We start from the raw sequence: 26714 nt of genomic DNA, 5'->3' as shown, positions 1-26714 counted from the left end.
CTTGTACAATTGTTTCCAACCACTATGCACGGCAGATACTTCAAATCTTCCTTTCAAATTATGAAACTAATCAGCATCCCCAACTCACCATTCGAAGGGACAAGCTGTGCTGCATGTCTGTAGTAAGACTCTGCCTGGCTTGTCTGATTCCTATATCGAGCTAAAGAAACAAAAAACCCAACAAATTGAGACCAAACAAAAGCAATCTTCCTGCACTTACTTTAATACAATCCAGCTTACCCCAAGAGTGCTTTATTACCATTTTAGAAATACGTATCAGCACTCAGAACTATGCCAAACAGCAAGAAGATTCAACAATTCAAATTTTTTAAAGAGATCCCTTTACCTCAAGTTCGCTTGTTATGGCTTATTTTTTATTCAGAAAGATGCTGTGCCAGCAGCAACACATCTAAGGAGCTACAAATATATTTTTTATACTTACCTGCACAACCAGCAACTACATCTACTTTTAGATTATTACATAAACAATTGCAGATTCCTCTAAAAACAGCGCTTCTTACAACATTTAGCTCTAGTCAAAAGAATGTGTCTGCCAAATTTAATGTCAGAATCAAAACCTCATTTATGAAAGGCTGAATTCCTATCCATCTTCTTTGTATATGAGAGATTTAAAAGTAATGTTCTGAAATGGAGAAGTATGCCAGCCTGCTGCAGTAAGTTTTTCCAATAGCTACCAGTTTCAACAGTTCACCGTGCCCACCAGCTATCGCATGGACTATGCAGTTAGTATGCTAGGATACAAGATCCTACCACATCACTACAAAGCTATCCTTGAATGTCTCTATGCATTAAAGTGTAACACACAAAAAACGTCTAACAGCGTTGCTTTCCCCTGCAACAACCAAGTATACCACCAGCTACTAATTTGGAGCACACTCACAGAGATTCCTTGCTGTGAAAGTTAAACACAGAGACAGAACTCAACGTCCCACCTCTTCTTGCTTTAAAAACTCACCAATATCTCCAAGGTGGACAAGGCAGTGCTGGCAGATGTAGGAGCAGGAGCTAGACTGCGGCTTCACTATGGCGCTGGTGTGCGTCTGTTTATTGCTAATGATTCCCAGCTGGGAAGACTTCACACGACATGGCAAGTCTACATTAAAAACTGTGCACAATTCCTGTAATAACTAGAAAAATGGGTCTAACTTAGTAGCAGTTAGAGAGAGCAATCAGAACAGCACTGAAGCAGCAGACAAAACTGGCACACAAATCACCACTCAGAGTCATGGATTAGCGGAACATGCTTAAAGTCAGCAAGTCTAGGTTACTGAATGAGAATTTGCATTACTTTATGTGGAAGTCACAGAGCTTTATATTGCTCTATTCTTCCCAGAACTGTTAGGAGAATTTTCACTGGAGCTGTGCACTTCAAAGCAGTAAGCACCTCTATTCCCATCTATTCAAATTACCAAGCACCAGCAGAGATCAATTATCAGAGGTCTAAAACTCTTGCATTTGTTTCCAAAATAGGGTAGTCTTTTTGGTACCTAACGAAGAGACACCATTCTCTGACAGATACAGACAGGTACACTATTCACCCTCTGAAGAAACTTCAGACATAAGAAATAGCACTCCCTGGGCTTTAACTTCAGGGATTAGCTTGAATCAAACCAAGTCTGTAGGCAACACAAGGCAAAAGTGGCTGAGTTATCCCATCGGGTGGACTGCCAAGTCAGTAAATATTTGTGCTAAGCCAACAATGAGGCTCAATGAACAACGCAGTAGCTACTTAATCAAATATCTCAAAATTTGATTCAAGGAAAAGCTGAACTTTGACATTCTAATTAGTGCTTTTGAAGTTTTTCCTAATGGACTCCATCCAGTTGTCTTGAAATGAACTGTTTGTTCTACCAAGTTACATAGTTAAAAATCTAAGTAAAAATTGACAGACTTTCTCCCAGGTGGGAACACACTCAATCTCCAAAGAAAATAAACCTGCGGTAAAGTCCCACTTCCAGATAAAGGCATTCAGAAAGCCAAAGACTGGTAAGAGATGTGCACTGCCAGCAGCTAAAGATTCAATGCATTGTTTGTTTGCTGCAGAAAACAGTTATGTTACACCTACTGTATAAAAGACAGAGTAGATGGGTAAGGAGATTAAGAAAACAAACAAGGGGAACCTCACAGATGAAAGAAGGATAAAAGAGAAACTAGACATCTTCCAACATGCTGAATCATGAGAATCCATGCTCTTTCCAAAACGCCATTTATAAAGGCCTCGCTGTTGGAAAGCAGGTATCATGGCTGAACAGTCTTTAGACTAAAACTGAAATGATTAACATGACAAACTGAGAAAGACACCCGATTCTGTGGTGTCATACAGAAGAGCAAAGTTTCCTGAAGTTAGGAAGAAAGACTTGCAAGACAGATGTAGATGGTAGACATCTCCTGGCAGCCAAGCCACAGCCTGCCCAACTGGCTGCTTCCAACAAGAAGCAACCCAAAAAGCAATGCCCAAGGAAAAATAAATAGAGCAAAAAGAAATCAACACAGTTTCTGGGAAAAAAAAAAAAGGGACTGCTTTGCATGTGGTCAAAATCAAACCCAGAACTGATGAAGAAAGAAGGACCTATGCTGCATGTTCCAACCCAAAGTCAGCACAGACTAGCCATGATAAAACACAGTCAGGGCACTAGCTGAGATACAGGTGACAGCATTGACAGCGTTGCTCAAGCACACAACAAACGGGGGGGGGGGGGGAGCAAGTTAGCTGTAAAAAAAAAGCCATTACCACACACTAACTTGTTCTCTTCAGAATTCTACAAGCTGAAATCTAACCATGGAAAGAGCACAAAGCAAAAAATGGCAGTAATGAATAAATACATGAACATGCTTTTGAAGTGAACTGAAAACTCACAGAAGATACCTAACAAGAACACACATCTATATAGTTTTACTTAGCAGGAAGAAGAGCTATATCTGAAGTTTCCAATTTCAAATAACTTCTGACAAAAACATAGAATTAAGAGTGAAGATCTCTTTGTAAGCCTACAAGCTCTGATAAAAAACCAAGATGTTATGTGAATCAATACTCAACCACACAACCATGCTACTTATATGCATAACGGCGGTAGGCACTAAGTCAGGCATTATCACAAAAAAATAAGCTGTATTTATTGTAGATAGCTCCTGGAAAACATTAACTCAGTGCTCACCACTGGCATAAGAGTTATAAGGAAGGGACCCAGAACAAAGCACGAAACATTATGCTAGCATGCAAATCCTCAGGGCATCCACGTTTGGGAACGAGCAGTTGGTCAAGCAGCACAGGAGAACTGACAGAGGTCATTCAAAGCTTTACAAAGGACCCACATGCCTGTGGCATATGGCTGAAGCATGCTTGCTTCCAGACTATGTAGATGTATCACAACCAAGAGGTTTTTTGCAACTCACCTGTGTGTAGAAGCCACTAGCTGCCTCTAAGAACAGAGAAAGGTTTGCCTGAACTTCGCTGCGATTTGGATTTGCTCTGTTTTTCGCTTGACCCTGTAGCGTTGTGATCTGATTTTTAAAGGCATGATTCCAACTGAAAACAAAAGAAATGCTTTCCTTTTTATTTTGGAAGTGTCTTATACACATACCATAAGAAACAGGAAATAACTGTTTAATTACATAGCATTAAACATGAAAACAAAGTGCATTAAATTCATACATCATTCAGAGTAGAAATATTAAATAAGGAAGAATTATCTTTCCCCACCTCTCATTACCACAGGTATCAATCCTGATACTGTATAGCTAATGTTCCCTTCCTTCTCCTCCTTCCACCTTGCTTACCAAAACTCAATCCTGCGTGACACGATTCCTGCTAACTGACAGAGGTAGAATACTCATCTGTGGAACTCTCTTAATCTAATCCACAGTGAGTTCTCATGTTCCACTCCAACGCAGCTCTCATTTTAAAGGAAATAGGGCAATCATTTCATAGGAAACAAATGATTTTTCTGTAAGCACTGGGGTTTCCTGCTCATCAGCACACATTACACACACACGGATTTATTGATGTGTACTTACAGGTCCTGCTCCACTTTTTTATCTAAAGCATACTCCAAATCGGTCACGAGCATTTTCTGATATAAGTCCTGTAGAGCTTGTCTGGATGTCCAGACTTCTGCTGGACCCAGCTTTGAATCTGAGCAACAAAAAGCAAAAATAGACCATAGTTTTTAAATACTCAAATTGCATTGATTATTCACTGTCCTACTAAATGAAAAAATACAGCAGTGTAAGATGCCAAACACCCACTTTTCTCACAGATTCATTAGAACTTTGAAATACAAAAGCTACAGAGAGACTGGGGATTAACTGATCCTATAATAAAATAACTAGAAATTAGCAAAGTCAGCAGCAGGAAAGCTGGAGAAACAGACAGAGGCAACTCTCCACAAGCAGAACTTCTTGTCGCAGGGTGAATTCTAAAAATCCAGAGGAAGTTGAAAAACTTAGAAAAGAAATCCATCAAGTGCAAGTAAGTAGGAGAGTCCATGAGCTAATGCTGTTTAGGAGAACACCGCAGGGAAGTATGGCTGCGTGCTTGCACTTTCTAAACACTTTGCTGCCATCTGCTCTACATCATTAGAGGGTGAGTGCAAACACAGTCCCCTGCTATCACAAATTACACAGTACAGTTGCCCAAGCCTTGTAAAATAACCCGGGTTCGGTCTGCTGGAGCACACAAGGCACGCAGTGCCCCAGGGAAGCCATTCTGCTGATGGGCAGCTGCTTCTGCTGGGCTAGATGGATCCAGGCAGTGAGGATGTTCCTACAGGGACCCCACCAACCTGCTGCATGTGCTACACCAAGACACTCATCTTGGCTGAGCATGGGTTTGTTATGCAAGCATGGGTTCATCATTCAAATGGTTGAGACATTAATATAAACCACTCTCATTTTCCATAAATAACCAAAGTTTAAAAGTCAGCTTGTAGTATGTTGTAACACACGTGGTAGTGTTCAGATCAACATTTCCACCACCCAGATTTCTGTAAACCAGCAAGATCCTATCCCCACTGCTAACCCAAAATGCAGCAGTTCCTGCAATAGTCTGGACAGGAGTTCCTTTTTCACCCCTAAAGAGAGAGTAGTAGGAACATGATCTGTTTCCAAATGCTTTTTAACACGCACAAAGGCAACTTTAAGAATGTGTGTATTTTAGATATAGAAGAGATGAGCACAGTTGTTAAAATTATATTGATATTTATTTACATGCAGAGAACAAACTTTTAACATAATGCTGCACAGAGAATTCTCAGGAATGTAAGCACAAGGAGTACACAAAAGGAAGACAAACAATAAGCAAACATTATTAGCTAGATCCACTACATAACAAAGGCAATTACCTGTCATGTCAGCCTTCAGGACTTCTGCCTGCCTGTAAGAAAGCAATCAAACAATAAATTAGAAAGACACTGATCAAATTATGCTAAACCACATTCATGCAACCGTGAGCATAGAAAACAGGGTCAGCTCCTGAGAGGCTGCCTACAACCTCAACAATCCAGCTTACTACCTGAGTTACAGATTTGAGTTATTGCTGTTTATCAATGTTTTCGTCTACTTCCACACCATAATAAAAGAAAATTGTTCAACTTTCCCTGCTTAGATTAAGTCTATTTCAGAAAAAACATTAGAACTAAAGAATATTACACATTGTAAGGTTTGCCTGGCAGCAATGTCCTGGCATATAAATGGCACTTGCTTACCTGTAACTGTGAGTGTTACACACCTTTCACAAAGCTTCCTGACTGTACCAAACACAGAAATGTGTCCAGCCACTCACTCTGGTCACTGGGAACCAATACACCTGCCAGGGAGCAATGGGATACTCCCAGGGCTGTAGTTAAATGTAGAACATCCTAACAGAAGTAAAACTGTACCTTCCTCACCCACTTTTCTCAAGTTTAACCTATTCTAGGTTTCTCATAACATCTGTAGTTAATTTCTTCCAAGATTTTTTTTTTTTTAAGCTGTTGACAATAGTGAGTGCTGGCAGAAGAGACCACATATAAATACTGGTGGAAAAGTAAGGAGAAGTTTGGAAACTGTGCAGTGAGAAGCTGAGAGTCGACCAGCATTTCTCCCAGCCCTGAGACAGTGCAAAGGGAAGAAGCATTCATCAGCCCACAGCTGATGAAGGACCCACGAGTCCCAAAAAGTGCAGAGCTGAGCAAACCCTGCAATGCCATGACTTGGGTGTTAGAAATGTGACTGCTCAGAAGAGAAGCCAGCTTGTTTCTAAACAGCCAGCCAATACAGTTTGGCTTGCCCTTTACACACCTGGCAGTTTTGCAAGCCTTTCCCTTTGAGCAGAGCCAGGAGCCCTACAGAAGCTCAGCCCAAACAGGACACATGGCATTGCCCAGCAAATGCCATCCTCAAATTCCCCTCCACGCAAAGTGGCTCTGCATAAGAACTGCTCCTCCAAAGCTCAAAGGGGTAGAATTACCTGCTACTACATTAAGTACCAGCCTTTTAAGGGGGAAACACAAGCAGCACCATTATAAAACCCCTTCTTTTCCCAGAAAGCTTTGACGACCTGTTTCCTGGAGAATTTAGACAAAAAGAACCTCAGCCAAATGCATGCAATCAGTACAGGTACTCCATACATGCATCACCAGAATGTCTGGAACTGGCCCTGGTCTCACTGTGAAGTTCAGCACTTACACTTTAACCTTCCATACTTCTGTGCAGCTCCTCTTTGGAAATGCTACCAAAAAAGATTTTTGCCTGAATTCCCCCCCCCCCCCCAAAAAAAAATGCTTAGACCTAAATGTTTAGAGCTGATTTGTACAACCATCCTCACAAGCTCCCAGGACAAGTACCTGTCATACTAATCTCATCACTAGCTGTAAGGCAAGCTGCCTTGCCTACTTGATAAGCTCACAGCACAATACACTGAAGAGATTATCACTACATTTTTTAATAAACAGCATTGGATTACTTCAACGGTTTCTTGAGACCAAAGGAATGAGGCAGGTCTCACACCAGCACGCTGTTCCTCATTTTCACCTAAGGATAACCTGTAAATAAAACAGCTCCAACTGCAGCAGAGACAGCAGCACAGGCTAAAAGAGCACAACGGTACCAAACCTGCTCTGCATCACTGGCAAAGTATTACTGTTTGAGAGACATGCATTGCCTGCTCCCTCAGGAGCCTTCACTGAAGAGTCTTGGCTGGTGCTTGGAGTGGGCACACACCAGGGCTCACTGACACCTGCAGAAGTTTCATGCAGTACAAATGTACGTAAATTGGCATTTACAAATATTATTGGGCATTTGGTAATAAAGGTTTTTGTCCCTGTATTTTTGAACCAACTAATATTGCATCAGAATGACTCACTCTGCTGCAAAAATGTGTTGCCTGCCAGCAAGCTTGGTGCAACTCACTTATACTTTATCATTTTAATACCACTCTCAAGTAGCTCCTTGTCTGGTTTGCCTCAGCAGTTCAGCCTTCAAGTCACATCTTCCCAATCAGTTTGTTAGTCCAAAGTCAGAAAAACACAAACCACAGCTCATCAAGTATTATATTTCAAGCACCTTTGTTAGGACATATAGCTTGGTGATAGCTATCCTGTTAAGTTTCCTAACTAAATACAAATTCAATTCTGTGTTTTAGTTGAGCTTGAAACTCAAATATAGTAACTTTCCATTCAAGTCAGTAAAGTAGTTCAACACCAAAAGGACACACTCCTTCATTTACACAGCGAGGAGGAGCCAGGTAAGATCTGTGACGGCATGACACGTCCTACAATGCCCACAAAAAACCCTGACTTCATAGAAACACAGCACAACACACTGCTTTCCACCATGCCTGGAGGGGAACTCCATTTGGTTTTCCCCTAGCAGTCTTGAAACACCAGCAGCTATTTCAGTTCCTTTATCAAATCCCAGCCACAGACTACAAGGAACTGCTGATTTCCAGCACTAAAATGGGTAGCTGGGTACGTAAGAGCAATGTGAATCCACTTGCTTGTTCTGTGAACACTCTACAACTCAAAACTGTATTGAACAGTCTGTGTAGTTTCACTCCCAGGATGAATTTATATTCCTGAACTTCCCCTTCACAGAGGCAGGTGCAGAAATTGCTCAGCAGCAAGAAGTGCCCAGAGATGCACAACCCACATGGAGGCTCGCTGAAGGACAGGGCTGCTCAGAGCTGTCCGGATGTGGGCGCTGCCAGAAAGCTCTCCTCCTTCTAAAAGAGTCGGAAAAGAAGTGGAGGAAATTATTCATTTTGGGTAGAAAAGGTCAATTTTCTATGATAGGAAACTAAAGAGAAAGTGAAGTACACTCAACACCCTCAAAACATGTTATTATTAAATGCTTAACCTTCCAATAGGTGGAAATGTTCACACCCAGAAGGAACTCCAATGCAACACCCACCAACTACTATTAGATTTTCCTCCAAACAAAAGTTAACTTGAACAAAAATGTGTAATGGCTTAGTACCTGAGCACTGTATTTTCCAGAAGTATACCTGAGCTGATCCAGGGGAAGGCAGCTGGAAACATGGACACCACAGGCACTGTGCAAACAACATTCTGCTGCAGATACAGGGGAGAAGGGGGCTTTCTCTGAAGCCCCTGAACATTATACCCAGGAGAGCATTCACATCTGCTGTTGAGTGCTGAGCAGAAGTCATCGTACGATATAAATGGCTGATGGTTCTACATGAAATAAGCACTTCCCATTCCTAAGAGTAACCAACAACACTTGTTAGAAAGCCTTATCACCAACCTTTTGAGACTCTGCTATATGGAGTCCGTTAAGTCTCCTATTTGTGTCTAATTTTACTTATTCACACATGCAATAGATACGACTATCTCTTAAGCAGCTTTGTTTTTACTGATGAAATCCTTACTGTTCCAAACTTGCCAGCATTGCCACTCCACTTAAACATCCACAGGTTTAAAGAAGGGCTGGAGCTGCCTGCTGTGCGACCGGCAGGTCTTGGTGATGTCAGCTCTCACTGACCAGCAAGAGATCTTCAGGCTGAGTCATCCACCCAAAGGCACCACACACCTTCTGCCCCGAAAGCACAGCCTTCATGCACTCAGCAATGATCTTCCTTGAAAAACTCGATCAGCTGACATCTTACTGTCATTTATACACATGCTAGTGAGTTTAAAGCTTGTTGCCACTGAAGTCAGGGTGCAGCTGATTTTCTGACCAGTGGCTTTATCAGGTTATAGCAGGAGATCAAAGCCACACAGTCAATTAATTCAACAGCAGTGCAACTCTGAAAGCAAAGAAAAAGAAAACCAGCAATTCTGCAAGCAGAAAGCAAGGCAGGCACCATCTGCATCCAAAGCCCCTCCACAGGGAATCCTGCTCCCTAACCTTTTTGCTCCTACCTCAGCCAGGTGGCATGGTGAGAAAGTGGACAGAATTAGTCTTACTATTTTTTACTTCTTCCTCTTCATCTCCCGCCTTCCTCCTAGTCTAGGCTCTATTAGAAGCAAGTCATAATAATTACCTTCAAAAAGCAGCCACCAAAAGCAGTTCTTTCCCCAAATTTGATCAGAACTGACAGTCCTCATCTCTGGATAATAGCCTAGGCACCTTCAGTCAGCTTCATTCAGACTCAATTTTTTCCTCTCCAGCTTCATGGAAGTCTCTTAAAACTTCCTTTGCCTCCAGATTTGAAAAAGATGTGTCCATGAGGCAAATGCTACTCTTAGGGAACTCTATATGGGCTTGCTCTCCCATTTAATCTTCACAGGAGGGAAAAGTCTCTATCCCTCCTCAAAGAATAAGCAGGCAGCATTAAGACTAGTGCTTGTTAAGCTCAGCTGAGTTTTGTAACAGTAGCTTTAAAACATTGACAGTACTGTTCATCTTGACCTATTAGCTGCCTGGAATATTGTTCTATTGGAGACACACAGGAGAAAACTAATCTCTACACAGATATTGTTTATGGTTGAGGGGAAGAAAGAAAAGCACAAAGCCTCCACCTACGTTTCTTTTCCTTTCTCCGAGAGCTGACCGTGTCGCTCCTTAGCAAACTATGATAGCTAATGCTCCATCCCTGCAGGTGTTCAAGGCCAGGTTGGATGGGGCCCTGGGCAACCTGGTCTAGTATCGGATCTGGAAGCTGGCGGCCCTGCCTGTGGCAGGAGGTTGGAACTTGGTGATCTTTGGGGTCCCTTCCAACCCAAGCCATTCTATGATTCTATGATAGTGTTCTCACTATAGAAACATTTAACACATTTCATATCATCTAATTGTAGATGATAAACTTCATACTATTCACAAGCAATCTTAAAGCTGTGAAGGCACGAAGGCTCCTTGCAATGCACCCAGCCATTCACAGCCTGCTTGTGTAGAAAACTGCACATCTCAGAGAGAAAAACCACAAAGCTCTGCTCCCTCCCCGCCCACTGTGACAAACTCAGGAAGCACACAGCAGTGCTCACAGTCCATACTGCCACAGTACCACATGAGATGTGAAAGTCAGCAAGCAACAGAGACACTTTGCACAGTGCAACACTACTGTTCTCTGAGCTCTCAAACCCAGCCTGATTGGAGCGAACACAATAATAAGTCTTAGCTGTGATAAATACGTAGTAAATCTGGTACTCATTTGTTATATTACAATTACTGACTTACAAACACTGTCTTTTGTGCCAAGTGCTGGAAAAATGCAGACAATAAACCTAAGGGATCAAACTACTTTTAATAGCTTTGGCATCATGAAAACCCTGTCTGGAACTACAGAAAACATAGATCAGAGGAGAGAGATCAGCAGGTAACCAAAAGTTTTCCCCCTTCATACAGAGAGGTGCTGCCCTGAAGGCCTCTGCAGAAAGCTCAAGAGAAAGCTGCGCTACCTTGCTGATGGTCACAGCTGCTATGGCCTAGCAACTGTATTATCCCTATGATCCTATTAGGCCAGGCCACAACAGGTACTGCAGCACTCACTGCCCTGAACAGGCACTTTCCAAGCACTGAGTTTGATGTCCTTAAATTAAGACCTCCAAAAATGTAAGGCTTAAAGCAGAACTATCGGCATTCAAGTTATCCACTATAGCAATTCAACAATCACACGAAGCAAATTTTTTGCCCAGCCACGTTTATTTTGTTAACTCACAATTACGTGATAGTAGAAATAAAACACATTCACACAAATATGCAACTTCCATATGAGTTTTAAAATAGCCTGTAGTGAGAATACAGACATTTTCCACTGTGAAAGCACACGACAGTTTACACAAGCTATGACAAGTTACATTCATATTACATCTGAAGATGATTCTCATTGTAAGCTGCATCTCAGGTATTATTTTTGAGCCTCTATCTTGAACGTAAATGCAAACAGCACTCTGAAAGCAGAGAAATGGCATTAAGACTGAACACCAGTCAGGGAGAATTCTATCAGCTATTTATGAAATTAAATAGGTACTAAGTGCATCACTGCCAACAGCTTACAGCAGCCTCAGCAGCAGCTCCCCATTCTGTTTCAGTAACACACAGCAGATGGAATAACTTTTCCATAGAGAAACCTGCCACCATTCAGCAGCCACAGCTGTGTGTCCAACCTCGAGCTCCCCCTGCTCTGTACACTGAGACATTCAAGATCCCTCCCCCCCAACCAGATGGGCTGTCCATTGCAAAAGCCAAGAGCCCACCACCAAAACCTGCAGGTTCCTCACACACACAATAACCACTGTGTTCAGCTGAGAGGGAAACCAACTTCACCAGCCCAGATCTGATTGCATTTTACTAGCTTGGGAATGAAGCAGAACAGATGCGCTGCTACGGGGACTGCCCCCCTCTAGGAAAGATGCAGCTTGCAGTTTGGGGCACATTTTGAGCACAAATGAGTCCCAAGGAGAACCAAGGTGCATGTCCCCTGCTCAAGTGGCACAGTTCCCTCAGCAAGGCCAGCTGAGCCCACAGCACCAGACTACCTCCTGCAACCATGCTCCCACAGCTGCTGCCAGTTAACCAGTAACTCACCTTTCCTGCTTTAAAAATTAATGAATTGGCTAGGAGCAAGCTTACGAGCAAATTTATAACTTCCAAGGTTAATCCTGCTTTTGGGGATTAAACGTTTCTATAAAAATCTTTGTATTTCAAATTTACATCTCAATACCTCAGATACAGAGCTATAAAGGATTCTGTCCTCGGGCAGTTCACACAGAGCAGCCCTGCTCATTGCATTCACTTCATTTGCAGCTGCTGAGGAAAAGGCTCCTGGAATAAGACATCCAGCCTGAAGAACAAACAGAAAGGATGCCAGAAGGTGAAGTACCTTTCCCTCAGAACCACATCTGTAATTAAAGGTTTTTGACACTTAAGATCACCAAGGCTGGAAACGACCTCCAAGATCATCCAGTCCATACTCCTCCCCCACACACCACCTCAGCTCTGCCACTTCACCCTGCAACCACAATACCTTGGACCTGGTCACTGTACAAGCATTTTGTATATAATTCTAGCACATCCAAAACAAATTTGAAAACAGAACAGTTTTGATGCTGTGCTTCATTTGAGAACAAAGAGTGGAAACCAACATGAATCATGCTGCTTTAACCTCGAAATCTGAAATCCATATGTGCAACAGTGCTTTTAGCCATACAGATACGCAGCTGAACCCTTAAAGGCTCTGAGCTCTTCCTTAAACACAAGATCCCCCTGGGCCACAGCTGAAATGCAGCACTCCAGCACAGCAGCTTCTAGCTTTGCAGTCCTTCAATCATTTCAGAAGTTAACAGAAACAGTTACATATGATGTAACATATACTTCACAAAGCTTTCTTTAATGCAAAGTGTACAGTTACCTGATTTTGAAACAGTATCTCAGACCTCTAAATACACAATGTAATGTTACCTATGGACGCTGAGCACCCTTACAGCCTCACTTCTACCTGGCAGCCTAGGATGGAAACTATTCAAACAGTCAGTAGCTGCCCAAACAGTGTCAGCAAGGTGAGAAAAATACCGAAGATATCTTTGGAGACAGTTTCGAGCTTTAGAGGTTGCTGCAGTTTTTCAGATCAATAACTGGAAGATGAGTGTTTCAGCACACACTGAAAGCTGCAATTCCTCACAGCTGCCTTTGCCCGAAGCCCGGCGTGGAAAAACTACCAGCAGTTCGAATGTGAAAAGTTCCCAAATTAAGGTCTTCTGTCTTAATTCAAATAAATATTATGACCTGGCTTAGGCACTCATCACTTCTTTTCTAGTTAAAGATCTTTCATACAGGCTCAGCTTTATGCATATTGATGGTATTAAGACAAACTAAAATACCCTCAGGATTTTTATTACAAGCTTACCTAGTATCTTTCAATCATTTTGTTTGTAATCATTAACCCCTATAGAAAAACAGACTTCCTTGAATCTCATTTTTATCCATACTGAGTCACATTTCCTCTGGTTTGCTAGCAGCTGTAGATGGATGTTGAAGCTCAAAGAGCAGTTACAGTTTTCATAGTTTAATGTAAAATAATACCTATGCGTGTGTGTATGTATTTAAGTGTGAAAACTATTTGGAGACTATTCTTACTGCCATTCATACAAATTAGATTTGACCATGCTTTTTGTGCTTGTTATTCCTGGGGAACAGCTGACTGGATCAAGATTTCTCCTTAGGAGTTCTGTCACTGCATTGTCCTCTACTTACAAGTACTTACAGTGCTTCAAGACAGACTAGTAGCATCTAGTCAATATCCAAAAGAAGTCTGGTGACATCTCCCCCTCTTCATAGGGGCAGTTGGTTGACATTCCTATTTTTAGTCATCACAAGGCTGGTCTGGAAAGTACCCTAGAGACCCCTCTCAAGGGCTCAAGTACACCTCCAATTAGGAGTTTAAACGCTCAAGGGCACTGCCAAAAACACCAGCTGCAGAAGGAACCAAAGCTAGAGTCTGTCAAAGGTTCCTTGCTGGTTACAGGAAACCCTGGTTTAAAAAAAGATTGGTAACATCACATGGTCACAGCTGTCTGACACAGAGCAATACCCACATGCTTTCCTCAAATCACAGGCAGACCAAGATGGGACATGGCAAAGCAAATTCCAGGAGCCTTTCATTGCAACTGAAAACAGTGGCAGAATTTCTCGGATTATGAAAAAAAAGGGCTGAAAGATGGTTTTCTGCAGCTGAATTACTACACATCCATTCCCTTCCGCTCCTGACCATCAGCTGTAGGGAAATCAGACTGCTGTGAATAACATGAGAATCCAGGGAGTCTCTGCAACAGGCTGCCCTTAGCAGTCCGCTTGGACAGAAACAGCTGTCAAGGCCACATTAAATCAAGGCACCAAGAAACAACAAAGCAGGTCTCGATGAAAGTCTCTCAATGCCCAAAAGGTATGTTTTGTTGTATCCAGATGAATAATCTCCTCCCTGCATAAGGTTCTGTAAATTCAAGACATTTTTCCCAAGTTCATTTGGCAGAATCAGCCTTAGAGGTTTCAGTGGAATTCAGAATGAGCTTCTCATTTCCTAACAGCAAGAGAGCAGCCTTCTGAGACAATGCAACCACATCGTGAGTGGGCCCAGACAGCTCAAAACAGACACTTCAGAGACAGGGGGGGAAATAAACTGAACCAACTTACACATACCAATATTTGATGAAGCAAAGATGCGTTTGTTAGGGCTGAGCACCAGAAGATACTTTCCACAATGAAATTAAAATACGAGAACAAGACTGTTGATGTATTAGAGACATAGTACTCTCAGAAACAGAACTTTTTTTCTTCCCCTAAAGGAGGAAGAGACAATTAACTCTAGCAGGACTCCTAAGTACCTCAAGGGCATCTCTGATCTGAGTCCCATCAGTGAAATTCAGTAGGTCGCCCACAGCAATGTAACAATCCCAAGAGAATCCTCAGCTTTCTGGTTCCTTACAATAATCCCTTGGGTGCAGAAGCCAGTGTGAATAATCCAAGAAAAGTCCTACTGGAATACAGAAAGAAAAGAAAGCAGGCCTAACGTTACTCAAAAAGCTCTTATTCCATCTCAACTCACTGCATTACGTTGATCCGAAAGGGCAGCTGCAGATATAGCTTGGAGGAATTGGAATACACAGTATCAAAACACTGCTTAAGCCATTTCCCCCTCATTTGGTTGTTTAGGAAGTCCCCGAGCTTACCATCAGAACTGCTCCTGGGAACAGAGGGAAGAGCAGCAGCGCCCAGGCAAGCCCAGGGACAGGACCTAAAGGCAGCGCCAGGAGCAGGCAACAAAGCCACATTAAATGGATCAAATACTTGAGAGGCATAAACAGAAAAACCACCAATCCTCCCTCCTGCACAAACTTGTGAAGAGCTGCAGCCCAAGGGGCAGCCTCGCATCCCCGAGCACCGTATGGGCACTCAGCTAGCCCTCCACTCCTGCTCACTGCAGTGAGATGAACAAATAGTTCAGGTGCCATTCCTCTCAGCCCTCCCAGCACACAGGAAAATGTGTTTGTTACTAAGCACCGCTGAAGCGTGTGACCTTCCTAGTAATACATTAAAAGTACAGGACCAAACTACGCAATTCTACTAATGATTTTAAGGAAATAGATCCATGTTTTTGTTTCCTTCTTGCCTGAAAGACTCATTATGGTTTTCAAGTGAGATGACGACAAGCCTCAAGTTTCAAGCAAGAAAAGCAATACCTGACATCCTCTCACATACACTCCTTACCTACAGCTATATTCCTCAGCTGTTCCACCACTCCTTATGTATGACTCTGCTCCTACACTCGGATCTTTGCAGCTACCATGAAGACCCAAAAGCAGCACTCCTCATCCAGCAAAACCAGCTGCTCCACTACAGCAAACCTCTCCTCCTTCATCACATAAAATAGCTAAGCATTCATCAAACAGAAGTAGGCAAGTGCATCTTCTTACCATGCACTGGAATGAAGAAAAGCATCAAAAAGCCTCCAAAAGCCTGTGTTCAGGGAAAGGGGCAGCCTGCTGAAAGTGCTTTGTGCAGTGTAAGTGGCCCCACAAACACTTCAGGGAAGCATCACCTGCCTTCACTGCCACAACGCAACCCTCTCCTTTTCAATACGGATCAAACTGTACATGAATATGCAGGTTAGAGTAAGAACCAACTGCTGCAAAAATCACCCCTACAACCAAAAAAATGAATAAATAAATACAGCTGTAATTTTACTTACAGTAACTTGCACTTCTAGGTCACTGGAACACTGCTTTGCAAGTAACCTCCAGCACAGTGCAGTAACAGCATCTGTGATAAGCTGTGATGCGAAGCAAAAAAATAGGGCCACTTGGCCCAGACAGAAAGCTGGGGTACTGTTTGTGACAGTGACATCATCTGGGCAGGGCATGTGGGCTTCACACCTCATAGAAACCAGGGCATTAGTTACCAGAGCTATAGGTCAGTGACTGCTTAAAGAGAATGAGCACTGTATCATTAGAAGCTGCAGTCCCACCCTGCCTTACTCTTAGCACCTCGTTCCTGCTGCACCCAACTTCATCCTTATTGTCAGCATGTGTGGTAATGACCAACAGGATGGGGAACCTACTCACATACAGCTACCCGGAGGTAAAAACACAAAACAAAGGCAGTCCACTGGAGTCCAAAGAACAAACACCATCATCCAGTACTGAGGGGAGAGGGCGAAAGGAGGAGAGGACGCTGCTGTCAGCAGTTCTCCAGATGCCAGACTTTTACCAAGCATTAAGGAAGAAAGGCCAAGTTCTGATTGTTGCAGCCCTCTCCCCACACCTGCACTCACATAGCCACCCTCCTGCCAGCTACTCCAGATGAAATGAGCCCATCACCTCTTGAATCACTCGTGTATTAAAGTCCTCATGGGATTCCACCCCTCTGCGTGTCAAAACCATTTGAGAAAGAGAAGTGACAACTGACAAGCAGGACATTCACACAAGCCTTGTTCCTACAGATCTTGGGCAAAACACAGTGTAACAGCTATGAGATGATGTGACCTTCACACAAGTTGCCCCAGGGTGGCAGGAAGATGCTCAATAATCCAAATTCCCTCTGGGGGAATCACTTTACACTCTTTTTTATTGTAACTTCCTACTTCATAGGTCACCACAGTGTTTGTAGATCTGTAGCAAACAGTAATCATCACCAAAATTACTTGCCTTTTTAAATCACCGCCTTCTCCCTTGAAAAGCATTGCTCATAATAAACATTGGAGGTAATTCTACTCACAAATGCTAGAAGCAGCCTGCACAGAGAACAAGATGGAAAAAAAAAAAAGGGGGGAGAAATTTTGCTTTTATTTTCCCCCAGAGAAAACACTGTGCTAAAAGGTGCCTTCTGAAAGCCAATGCAGTTTTCTGACCTCTCTGCTACTTCTCCCCTGCTTAAAATCCAAAAGTAAACAATGCATGAAAGTACCATTAATCATTGCAGAACATTAAAAAGCCACAGGGAAAACTTTCCAAGACCAATTGGACACGAAGACAAATCACTGAGGACTGCAGACCAACAGGAGCGAGGTCTGTGAGACCCCAGGGCAGTCAGAGCCACAGTGCTCACCCAGCAGCAGGGCTCTGGGGGCTCCTGGCTGCAGCACGTGGCAGGAATATCAGTCTAAGTTAAAATACACGAGGTCCCAACTGAGTGCAAGATCTTTTCCACCACAAAGGCAGTACAGCAGCAGAACAGCAAAGGCTGCTTCTGACATTAGAGGCTGCCGAGACCTGGCTGAAGTGCTGAACAAGCTGGTGTGATACCAGAGCAGGAGGCTGGACAGGGACACCCTGAGGTCACCTCCAGCACCAGGGGCTCTGTGCACTCCAGGCAGCACACTGCAGTCATACGTTCCTAGACTGCTAACACTGACGTTACATGTACTTTTTCCTCCACGTGCTCTCAAGATAGTTAACTAACTGACTCTGCCTGTTTTGTTGGGGTTCATTCTGAGCTTTAAGTAGCACTGGTTTGTACCTGTCAGACATTGACAAACATCAATTCTACATCATCCTAATCAGGAACAGGTACCAGAACATGCTCACAAGCAAAGATTGCAGCACTAAATTACCTCTGCTCTTGCCCTCCTTCATTTAAAAGTGAAGAAACTTTGCAAGAGGTGTGTCATAGACTGCCAGACAGCAAAGGAGCCACAGTGAAGAGACATGGCCAATGCAAAAGTTAATGGAGCTACTGATGAGTCTTTGAAAAGAGAGTCACAATTTAAATTATTAAAGCAGTCAAACCTTTAATGAAGTTGGTTATGGCCTCATCATAACACATCAGGAAGCTACCTACTGGTTTGTCAGCACCAGAATTTCTAAGCAGCGTTCAAGCCCTGTAATTCAGGCACTTTTTATGTTACGTTTACATTGTGCTAAAAGCCACAATTCACCAGGGTAATGCCACATTAACTATTAACTGGAATTCATATCTTCATAAAATGCAACCGAGATGGTCTTATCTCAGTCAAACTAGTACACTTTTGAATCCAAGTTAACTGCTTTTTGAACATATAAAAACCATACAATGCCCATAAAATTGGCAACAAAGACCATTTCATTACAGTAAACAAGTGGACTAGGTGATTCTAAGCTCAATTCTGCCTTATGAAAAGGACGAAAGGAAGTGCTGAGTTTCAGTGGCATTAAAACAGAAATCCTATCTGTAATGATAGTTTGTTTACCAGTGCCTTTGTACCTAGCAGGATACATGAAATGTTTGGTGTAAGACTGTCCAACAAGCTCAATTTGATTTAAGGGGTGTACTTAAAGATTCCCAAAGCAGCACAAAAGATACAGATCCAATTTTTCAGTCAGATCAGACATGTCAGGCCCAGAACACATTCAGCCAAACAGAGCCTCTTTTCTGAGATCCCTGATGGAACTTCCTGAAATTTTTATTCCTCCGACCAGATCTAAAGCAGATCTTTGTGAAGTGACTCAAAGACCCCAGAGAAGTACCTAGAGAACTTAACTGAGATGTGGGAGAATGCAATCATGTACTCTTGAAAGGTGACCTTGAAAAGGATATTAAGAATAGGAAAGGAAGAACTCCAATACTATCTCACAGTATAGAAAGATGACTTAAAAAAGGATTCCCCACAACTGTAGAAACGCTGGGGATACTGTGTCTGACTTTCTTTGTTCTTTCTGGAACACTTCTGTAGGAGTCTCAGCTGTTTCCCAGCTCTTGTACTCCTACTGAGAGGGCATGATCTTTTAAAGAAAGTATTTTCAAACATGATTTATGTATATACACATACATCCATATATACATACACTATATAGAGAGAAAAAGCAAGAGACTGATAGTGGAAGAGTTAAGGCAGTCTGGCTGAAAATCCCTTTCTTCCCTGCTCATTCTTTCAGTGTCTCCCAATTCTTGCAGAGTCATTACTTCACAAGTTATTCAACCATTACATGGTCACCTTAGAAATTCAGCTCTCTCACACCTAAGCTTCAAATACACAGAGAAAGATCTTCTCAAAAACTTTTCCACCCCTCATTACCTTTAAGAAGGGAAAGACTAGCAGATACTAATTGCCCCACATCTTCATTCAGCACAATGTTTTGTTAACCTATCTTTTTGTATAACTACACTTGGGTCTATGTATCCCTTCACTATTATATACAAATAAAGCTTGCAATGATGAGTATGAAGGAGGATGCCCTCCTCTGTAAGGCAAAGCACTAAAAGAACTAGCTATGAGAGTCTTAGAAAGTGTTGTGGGGTGCCTTCCCCTCTCCCTCCCCCCTCCTTTTTTTTTAATGAAGTAGATAAGATCCTTGGTGACAAAGAGACAACTCACTACTTGTAATATATCCGTGCCCTGTTGCATTAAGCACTCCACTAACATAGAGCATTCAGGAAAAAAAAATACAGGCTGAGCTATGCTGCTGGAGGAACAGATAGCGGAAAGAGGTGGCTGCTACCTATATGCTGCCAGGCACTGAGGTTCTCCAGCTCCATAATGAGGACACAGAAATACCCGGTGGTGCAGGAAGGTGACTCGGGCAGGACACACATGGATGGAGCAGAAACTCAGGGCAGACAGAGACTCAGTCATGGGGGCAGAGGCAAGAAATTAAGAGTGTTATTAAGATATATATGAAAGTAAGTAGCTAGTAGAGGAGAGCTAATAATAGGCACTTTAGAGCTTTTGTTCATAAAGTGACTGGACAGAGGGAAGAAGCTAAGCACAGACTGGAAGTCTGTTAGAAAAAAAAAGGTGCATGAACTTCTTACTAGAGAGATCAACTGCTTCTGTTTGGTGGAATGGGAACGAGGAGGTGAGGCTGAGCCAGGTCTGGACCACCAGGGAGTCAGACACCAGACAGGTTGAGAACAGAAGTACATAGGTAGAGCCAGTAAGTGGAGGCAGCTCAAGTGTTTCAGAATGGTGGAAATGTGAAAGTCTCCTAGAATTCACTCTAGAAAACTTGCCCAAGCCATAACTTTTCAGAAAGACTGAGCACACCCTTTTGGTGGAGAAGCACCTTTCCCCTGAAGTGCATGGAGGGATCAGAACCGCATGGACAAAGCATTATTTAGTAGGGCACTGACACTGGAAGGCCATGTGCTTCACAGTGCTTCTTCCTGGAGCGATCAACTTCCAGAAGCGTTCTGCACCCAGAAGGGAAGCTCACTCACAGCCCGCTCATCCCACGGGCACACCCGGCGTTCTGCCCCCAGGGTCGGAGCCCTCCGTCCCGCAGCACGGCCCGCTCCCTCAGCCCCGGCCCCACGGCTCTGCAGCGAGGCCGCCCCGGCGCTCAGCGGCGCGGTTCCGCGGGCAGCAGCCGGGCAGCACGGGGCGCGGTGCGAGGCAGCGGCCCCAACAGACACACCGTGACCTTGCCGCGAGCCCGGGCTCCCTCCGCTCGGCCCCGCTCCCTGCGGTCCCCCCCGGGCCCGCCCCCGGCCCCGAACTCCCGCCGCGGCCTCGCCTCGGGGCCCGGAGGCTCTCACCGGAGGTACTGCGCGCACAGCAGGCTCATCCTCCGCCGCTCGCCGCCCGCGTGCCGCTCCGCCGCGGCTCTCACAGGCCGGCCCGGCCCGCCGCCCCCGCGCCGCCGCCGCTGCCGCTGCTGCCGCCGCCTCCGGCCGCCGCCGCCATCTTCCCGTGCAGGGCCCGCCGCCGCCGCGGGGAGGGGCAGGAAGGGAGGGGCTGCGCGTCCCCGCTACGCGTTCCGGCCGCCCGCGGGCCGCCCCGGCAGCCTCTGCCGCTGTCCTCAGGCCGCCGCCCGGCCGTGCCCGACTCGCTCCGCTGTCCTCAGGCCCTCGCCGCCCAGAGCCTCCCGCCGCGCCGGCCGCGCTTCCGGGCCCGGCCCCGCCGCCACTTCCGGCGGCGCCACCGGCAAAGCCTTCCCCCGCGCCTTCCCCCCGCCGACCCGCAGCGGCGGCCGCCGATTGGTTCTCCCGCTGCTATGGCAACCCAGGGGGGCAGCCGGGCGTCGCCACGACAACCGCGGCGCCTTCCCGCCCGCCCACCCGGCCGGGCTTTCCGCGCCGCCCACCCCGCGCCCTACTCAACGACCCCGCCCCGGGGTACCCGCACGCCGTCCCGGGGCTCCTCGATCCCCCGGGAAGGCCTCGCTGCTGGGGGAGCGCCCTGCGAGAGCCCCGTCTGTCCACGAGCGGGCGAGGGCGGCCCCGGCGCCTCCTGACGGGACGGGTTTGGGCGGGAAGCCGTGCACTGCCGCCCCGGGGCACCTCGGCACGGCGCTCCGTCACATCCAAATATAGGAACCTTCGCATATACGCGCGCATATATGGAGCCTAATTATAGCCACTCGGTGCCGCCTTTGTGACTCGTTGTAGGCCCAAACTTGTCTCTGGGCAGGGAAAGTCCCCCTGAGCTCAGCGGCCCTATGGCTGCCTGGGCCAGCACGCTGCAGTAAGGCAGAAATTTGGGATGGGGTGTGTGCTGATGAGGTCAGGTAATGCAAATCGTGTTACCTGAGTGTGTAAGAAGCATGCTGCGTGGCGAGGCCCTGGAACTGCTGCCCAGAGCTGTGGGTGCCCCATCTCTGGAGTGTCCAAGGCCGTGGACGGGGCCATGCACAGCCTGAGCTGGGGGGCAGCCAGCCCATGGCAGGGCTTGGGGCTGGATGGTCTGTTCAGTTCCCCTCCAACCCAAACCATTCTGTGACTCTAAGTGACCCGAAGGACAAAGTGTGAGGCTGTGTTTTGAAAGTAAATCCCTCCTGAGACAGTGGGATCAGTTTCACAGTGATTACAGCTGGGCAGCTCCCACTGCAGCACCTGGAATTCTGCCTCCATCCCTGCTCTGTGCGGCTCTCAGCTGCAGAGCAGGAGCAAACTGGGCAGCACTGGGCAAACGGGGATTGCTCCCACCTCCCAGGAGGATGGAGTCTGTACATCTGCCTTCTTACAGAGGAATGGAATAGCCAGAGCTTTGAAAGCAGCTGCACTTGGTGCTTCCCATTGCATTAGCCCCTCGCTCCCACTGTTTGAGCTCATCCTTCTCCGTGCCAGCGTATGCCACAACCCACAACAGCGGAGTGGTGCCGTTGGAACAGCTTAAATCACCTCCAGCAGCAAAAGCCACAGCCTTGCAAGTTTTGATCCTGTGATTTTATGGTTCTAGGTTTGCAGCCTCTCTGTGAGCCTCACCACTCCCAAGGAGCTGACCTGTGATCATCCTGTTAGTTATCTCCATTTCCACTGTCTCACTCACTTCACTCCCTTCAGCTCACTCTGTTCCAGGGGCTGTGCCCCCCTTCCTTCTCAGTCCTTGGCCAAACAATCTTTTCCACCTCTTTCCACTTCTTTTGCCAGGGAGGATCTCTTGCCAGGGGCTTTCTTCCAAGTAGAATGAAACCATAAAGCATGACTATAGCCCAGCCACCAAAATGCAAATGGCACTAAGACACATCCTCTGCTTTGTGTCTCCCATGGCAGCAATACCTTGCTGCTACGTGTAGCATTATTACTTAAAATAAAAGGTGGCTGCAAGGTTAATTTGATTTTTTTTTCCAGCCAGCTTTATCACTGTTCTGGGCCTTATACAGTGTTACTAGAGCACCTGATTGTCTCTGTGACTGTGTGCATGCTTCTGAGCACAACAGTGTGTATCTGTGCAAAAAGGAGTTTTCACAGCTGCCTCACCCTGAACTCTGTTTTTGCATGTGGATTCAAAGACAAAAGCTTAATTTGAGGCATTTCAGCTAGGTAGCACATCCTGGGTTGCAACTTCTGGCTTTCTGCAACATCTCTTCCACCAGCGCACATGGGTCTCAACCAGGAGGCTGCAAAGCATTCCCTCAAGGTGCACTGGGGAGAAGCAAGGAATGGGCAGTGTTGACTCAGTGGCTGTCTTGTTCAGTCTTGTCCAAGTTGAATCCATTCAAGAGCTGCCCCAAAAGACCTGAGGGAGTTGTATGGGGTAAAACTGATTTCCAAGTCTTGTGCAGCTCATTATATCCGGGAGCAAGCAGACCTGGTTTTTCATATTAATTTCTACTACAAACTATTTGAGTGCACAAAGCAAAGGGCATAATCTCCTTCTGCTAAAAGAAGGAGCCACAAGTCTGTCTCCTTAGTTTTACTCAAAGAGATTTGTGATAAGAGTTTTATCTTTAAAGAAGCAGATTTCTCATAGAAGTCAATGCATATCAACATTTTTATCATTAACAAGCCAATAATCGTGGTCTACCATTTTATTAATTACATGACATTGGGAAGGATTTGATCCCCACATGAGCATGGTTGACCAGAGAGCCTGAGGACTTAGCAAATAGCAGTGTACCCTGGCTCTCTGCCAGCAACGCAGCCAAAATGCCCGGGAGCAAAGCTTCCCTGCTCTCCCCAGTATAAGGGTCATGATCCCAAATGTGAATCCTCCAGCAGCTTCTCTTATCACTGGGGCTCAGCATTTCAAAGACCTCTGATGCATTTATCCTCAGAGCACTGCTCTAACTTGCTCTAAGAGAAGAGCGAGCAGCCATCCCTGTTTAAGAGGCGGTCAGAGGAACCTGAGAGATTTCCACAAGGTAATTTAAGATGAGAACAGAGAGTTGGATGCAAACCAAAGCTTGATCCCACCCTGCTTCATTAACTCTAAGCTCTTTAATTGTCCAGGAATACCCTGGAAGTGTTGTGGAGTACGAAGTCTCCCTTTGGGCATGTGGACTCTCCCTGTTTTCATGTGCGATGTGACCACTGGTTGACTCTCCATCTCAAGTATCAGACCTTGACTTGTGGATGTCTGAGACATCATGTTTGTCTGCTGCTCTGTGCGGAAACAGGGACCAAGGAAAGCACACAGTACAGTGCACAACAGCTGAATGATGAAAGCTCAGATCATCTGTCAATTTAATGATTGTAAGAATCTAAATATTATGAATGCGGGAAATTAGCACTTGAAGCAATTAAAGAACTTGAGGGAAGAAACAAAGTGTGAAGATACTTAAGCAGTCTTAATTTTGTCTTGTATTTGTCCCTCTCAGTAATTAGTTATAACGTATTTGTCGTTGTCCCAGGTATTCTGACATGGGCTTTAATTATTAGGGACAAAATCTTAATCTTTTCCTAATTATAATATCACTGTTCCAAATAGAGTCTATACATAAAACTTCAGGATTTTTAAGTCTATAAAGGTGTGTGAAGTCTTCATTATTCCCTTGCAAATATGGAATCAAAGAATCATACAATGGCGTAGGCTAGAGGGGACCTTAAAGACCATCTAGGTCTTTAGGCTTCAGGCTGCCCAGAATCCCATCCAACTGGACTTGGATGCTTCCAGAGATGGGACATCCACAGCCTCTCTGGGCAGCCTGTTCCTATTCTGGACAGAAAAGAGAGAAAGAGAGAAAGAGAGAAAGAGAGAAAGAGAGAAAGAGAGAAAGAAAGAGAGAAAGAGAGAAAGAGAGAAAGAGAGAAAGAAAGAAAGAAAGAAAGAAAGAAAGAAAGAAAGAAAGAAAGAAAGAAAGAAAGAAAGAAAGAAAGAAAGAAAGAAAGAAAGAAAGAAAGAAAGAAGAAAAGAAGTCAAAATGCTGCTTTTCTTAAATAAATCCCTCTTAATCCTTATAATTCATAAAGTATCTAATGGATTTACTTGTAATTCTCTGAGAACATGTGCTGTGCATTCTGGAAAGATATACCCTTCCACAGCAAATAAAAGCTAAATCCAGCTTGGAAAGGATGGAAAAAGAAGTCATTCCTGGGGAGTCACACCGAGTGTCTCCATCTCCCACCCCCATCATAGTCCAGCTCAGATTGTAACCACACAGATTGATTCTGCACGGCTGAGCTGTAACCTCAGACAGAGTTACAGATGCTAAAATGCCAGTTGAGCTGTTTGCATCTGTGGCCAGTGCTCAGCTGCTGAATAGATGCAAGAGAGAAATCTGTTACCAGGCTGACCTTCCTGAGGAGGTATCTTCAAAAGTCAGTTTGATGCCCTGGAAGTGCTCAGGCTGGGATGTAAGACAGTGGGAAAAGGCATGAAATAACATCCCTCACCCCACCTCTGGCCAAGCCAACATATTCTGCATTGGAAGAAAGAGTCTCCTCCTCTACACCCTGGGTACAGGTAGGCTGTGCCACTGGCTCTCTGACCACCACAATGGCTTGCCAGCCTCACAGCACCCGCTTCCTGCACCGGCAGCGTTGCTAAGTGACAGCCGATGTACCGCATCTGTCATCCACCCAGCGCTCATCCACCCAGCACTCATCCACCCTGCGCTCCACAGAGAAGCACATCTTTTCAGTTTCTCTATTTGTACCTAACAGCAGCACGCGATGCTTCTGCAGGTGCAGGTTGTGCCTCCTATGGAAGGCTATAGGGAAAAGATCTCTGCACAAGCATTTCCTACGTAAACGTAGTGGCAGTAGGGTTAGGATTAACAAAAAATTGCTTTTTAAGTGTCTTACCTGTGCTTCAGCTTATTTCCTATGAAAGGATTCACCACGGAATGAGAGCAATGTGGAAAACAGCTCGTGCAGAGCCATCTCCTAGGTCAGTGCCAAAAACTTGTGAATTCAGGTCACACAGTGCCCCTCCAGTGCTTCATCCAGCAGTCACAGTCCCTCCCAGAGGGGACTGAGTGTGTGAGGTTGCCACATCCAGGCACTTCACTTGTCAAATATTAAGGGGAAAAAAAAAATCAACGTGGTACTAAATCAGCTTTGGGGGGGAAAAAGACCCACTCAAACAAACAAACAAAACAAAAAAGGCACTGATGTTTCATCAGTGCTTCAGTGCAGAAGAGCTCACCAGCACTGCATTTTTTTTTAAGCAAAGAAAGGTCATGATGCCATTCCTCAGCCTGGTTTCTGAAGAAGAGGTGTCTGTCCCTCAGTCTCCACAGATAACTTCTGAAGCTGTTGGCTAACTTTTAACCAAAAAAAGAGAACAAGTTTTATGAAGACAGACGCACAAGAACACACACGCATGAGCACACAAGTATGACCAAGAAAGGCTTGAGGAATGCCCTCTTTTTCTGCTGTCACCCTGAGGCTGATAAATGCTAATTAAAGGCTGTAGTTTTAAAGGCAGAGCTACGCAGCACTGAACTGCAGAGAGCCACTGTTTTGAAGCAGTGACTCTCCCTTTTGAGGCAAGCAAGGAGGTGCAGCACAAAGAAGAGCCCAGCACAAACCTCCAAATCTCACCCCATTCTCTGAAGCATCAGATGTCTTTACAGAGCTAGTGAGAAGGCACAGCACCACTGCTGAGACGACCTAAAAGTGCACCACATTTTTCCTGATGACATTATTTTTTCATTTTATTTTTTTAATCACTGATCTCCCAACACAAC

At 44.9% G+C, this 26714-nt stretch overlaps 1 protein-coding gene across 7 annotated transcripts in view; it reads right to left on the bottom strand.

The window, feature by feature from the left end:
• SMG7 (SMG7, nonsense mediated mRNA decay factor) overlaps positions 1 to 21267 on the bottom strand; it is a 45703-nt gene extending 24436 nt beyond the window's left edge. For 4 of the 7 annotated variants that reach the window (XM_015290545.4, XM_015290547.4, XM_015290546.4 and 1 more), the window contains exons 1-6: positions 20899 to 21267; positions 5361 to 5392; positions 4036 to 4153; positions 3415 to 3547; positions 977 to 1148; positions 89 to 160 (exon numbers count right to left, since the gene is read on the bottom strand). In XM_015290545.4, the coding sequence (XP_015146031.1) occupies positions 89 to 160; positions 977 to 1148; positions 3415 to 3547; positions 4036 to 4153; positions 5361 to 5392; positions 20899 to 20927 (556 nt within the window). In that variant the 5' untranslated portion in view covers positions 20928 to 21267. Of the gene's footprint in view, positions 1 to 88; positions 161 to 976; positions 1149 to 3414; positions 3548 to 4035; positions 4154 to 5360; positions 5393 to 12118; positions 12411 to 14774; positions 14927 to 15119 lie in introns of those variants that run through there. The other 3 variants (XM_004943272.5, XM_040705272.2, XM_046898261.1) reach the window with 3 other exon arrangements.
• Between the last annotated feature and the right edge of the window lie 5447 nt (positions 21268 to 26714).

This window comes from Gallus gallus, chromosome 8 (genome assembly GCF_016699485.2).
Source record: "Gallus gallus isolate bGalGal1 chromosome 8, bGalGal1.mat.broiler.GRCg7b, whole genome shotgun sequence".
NCBI classification, from domain to species: Eukaryota; Metazoa; Chordata; class Aves; order Galliformes; family Phasianidae; genus Gallus; species Gallus gallus.
This window is presented reverse-complemented; position numbering and strand designations above follow the sequence as displayed.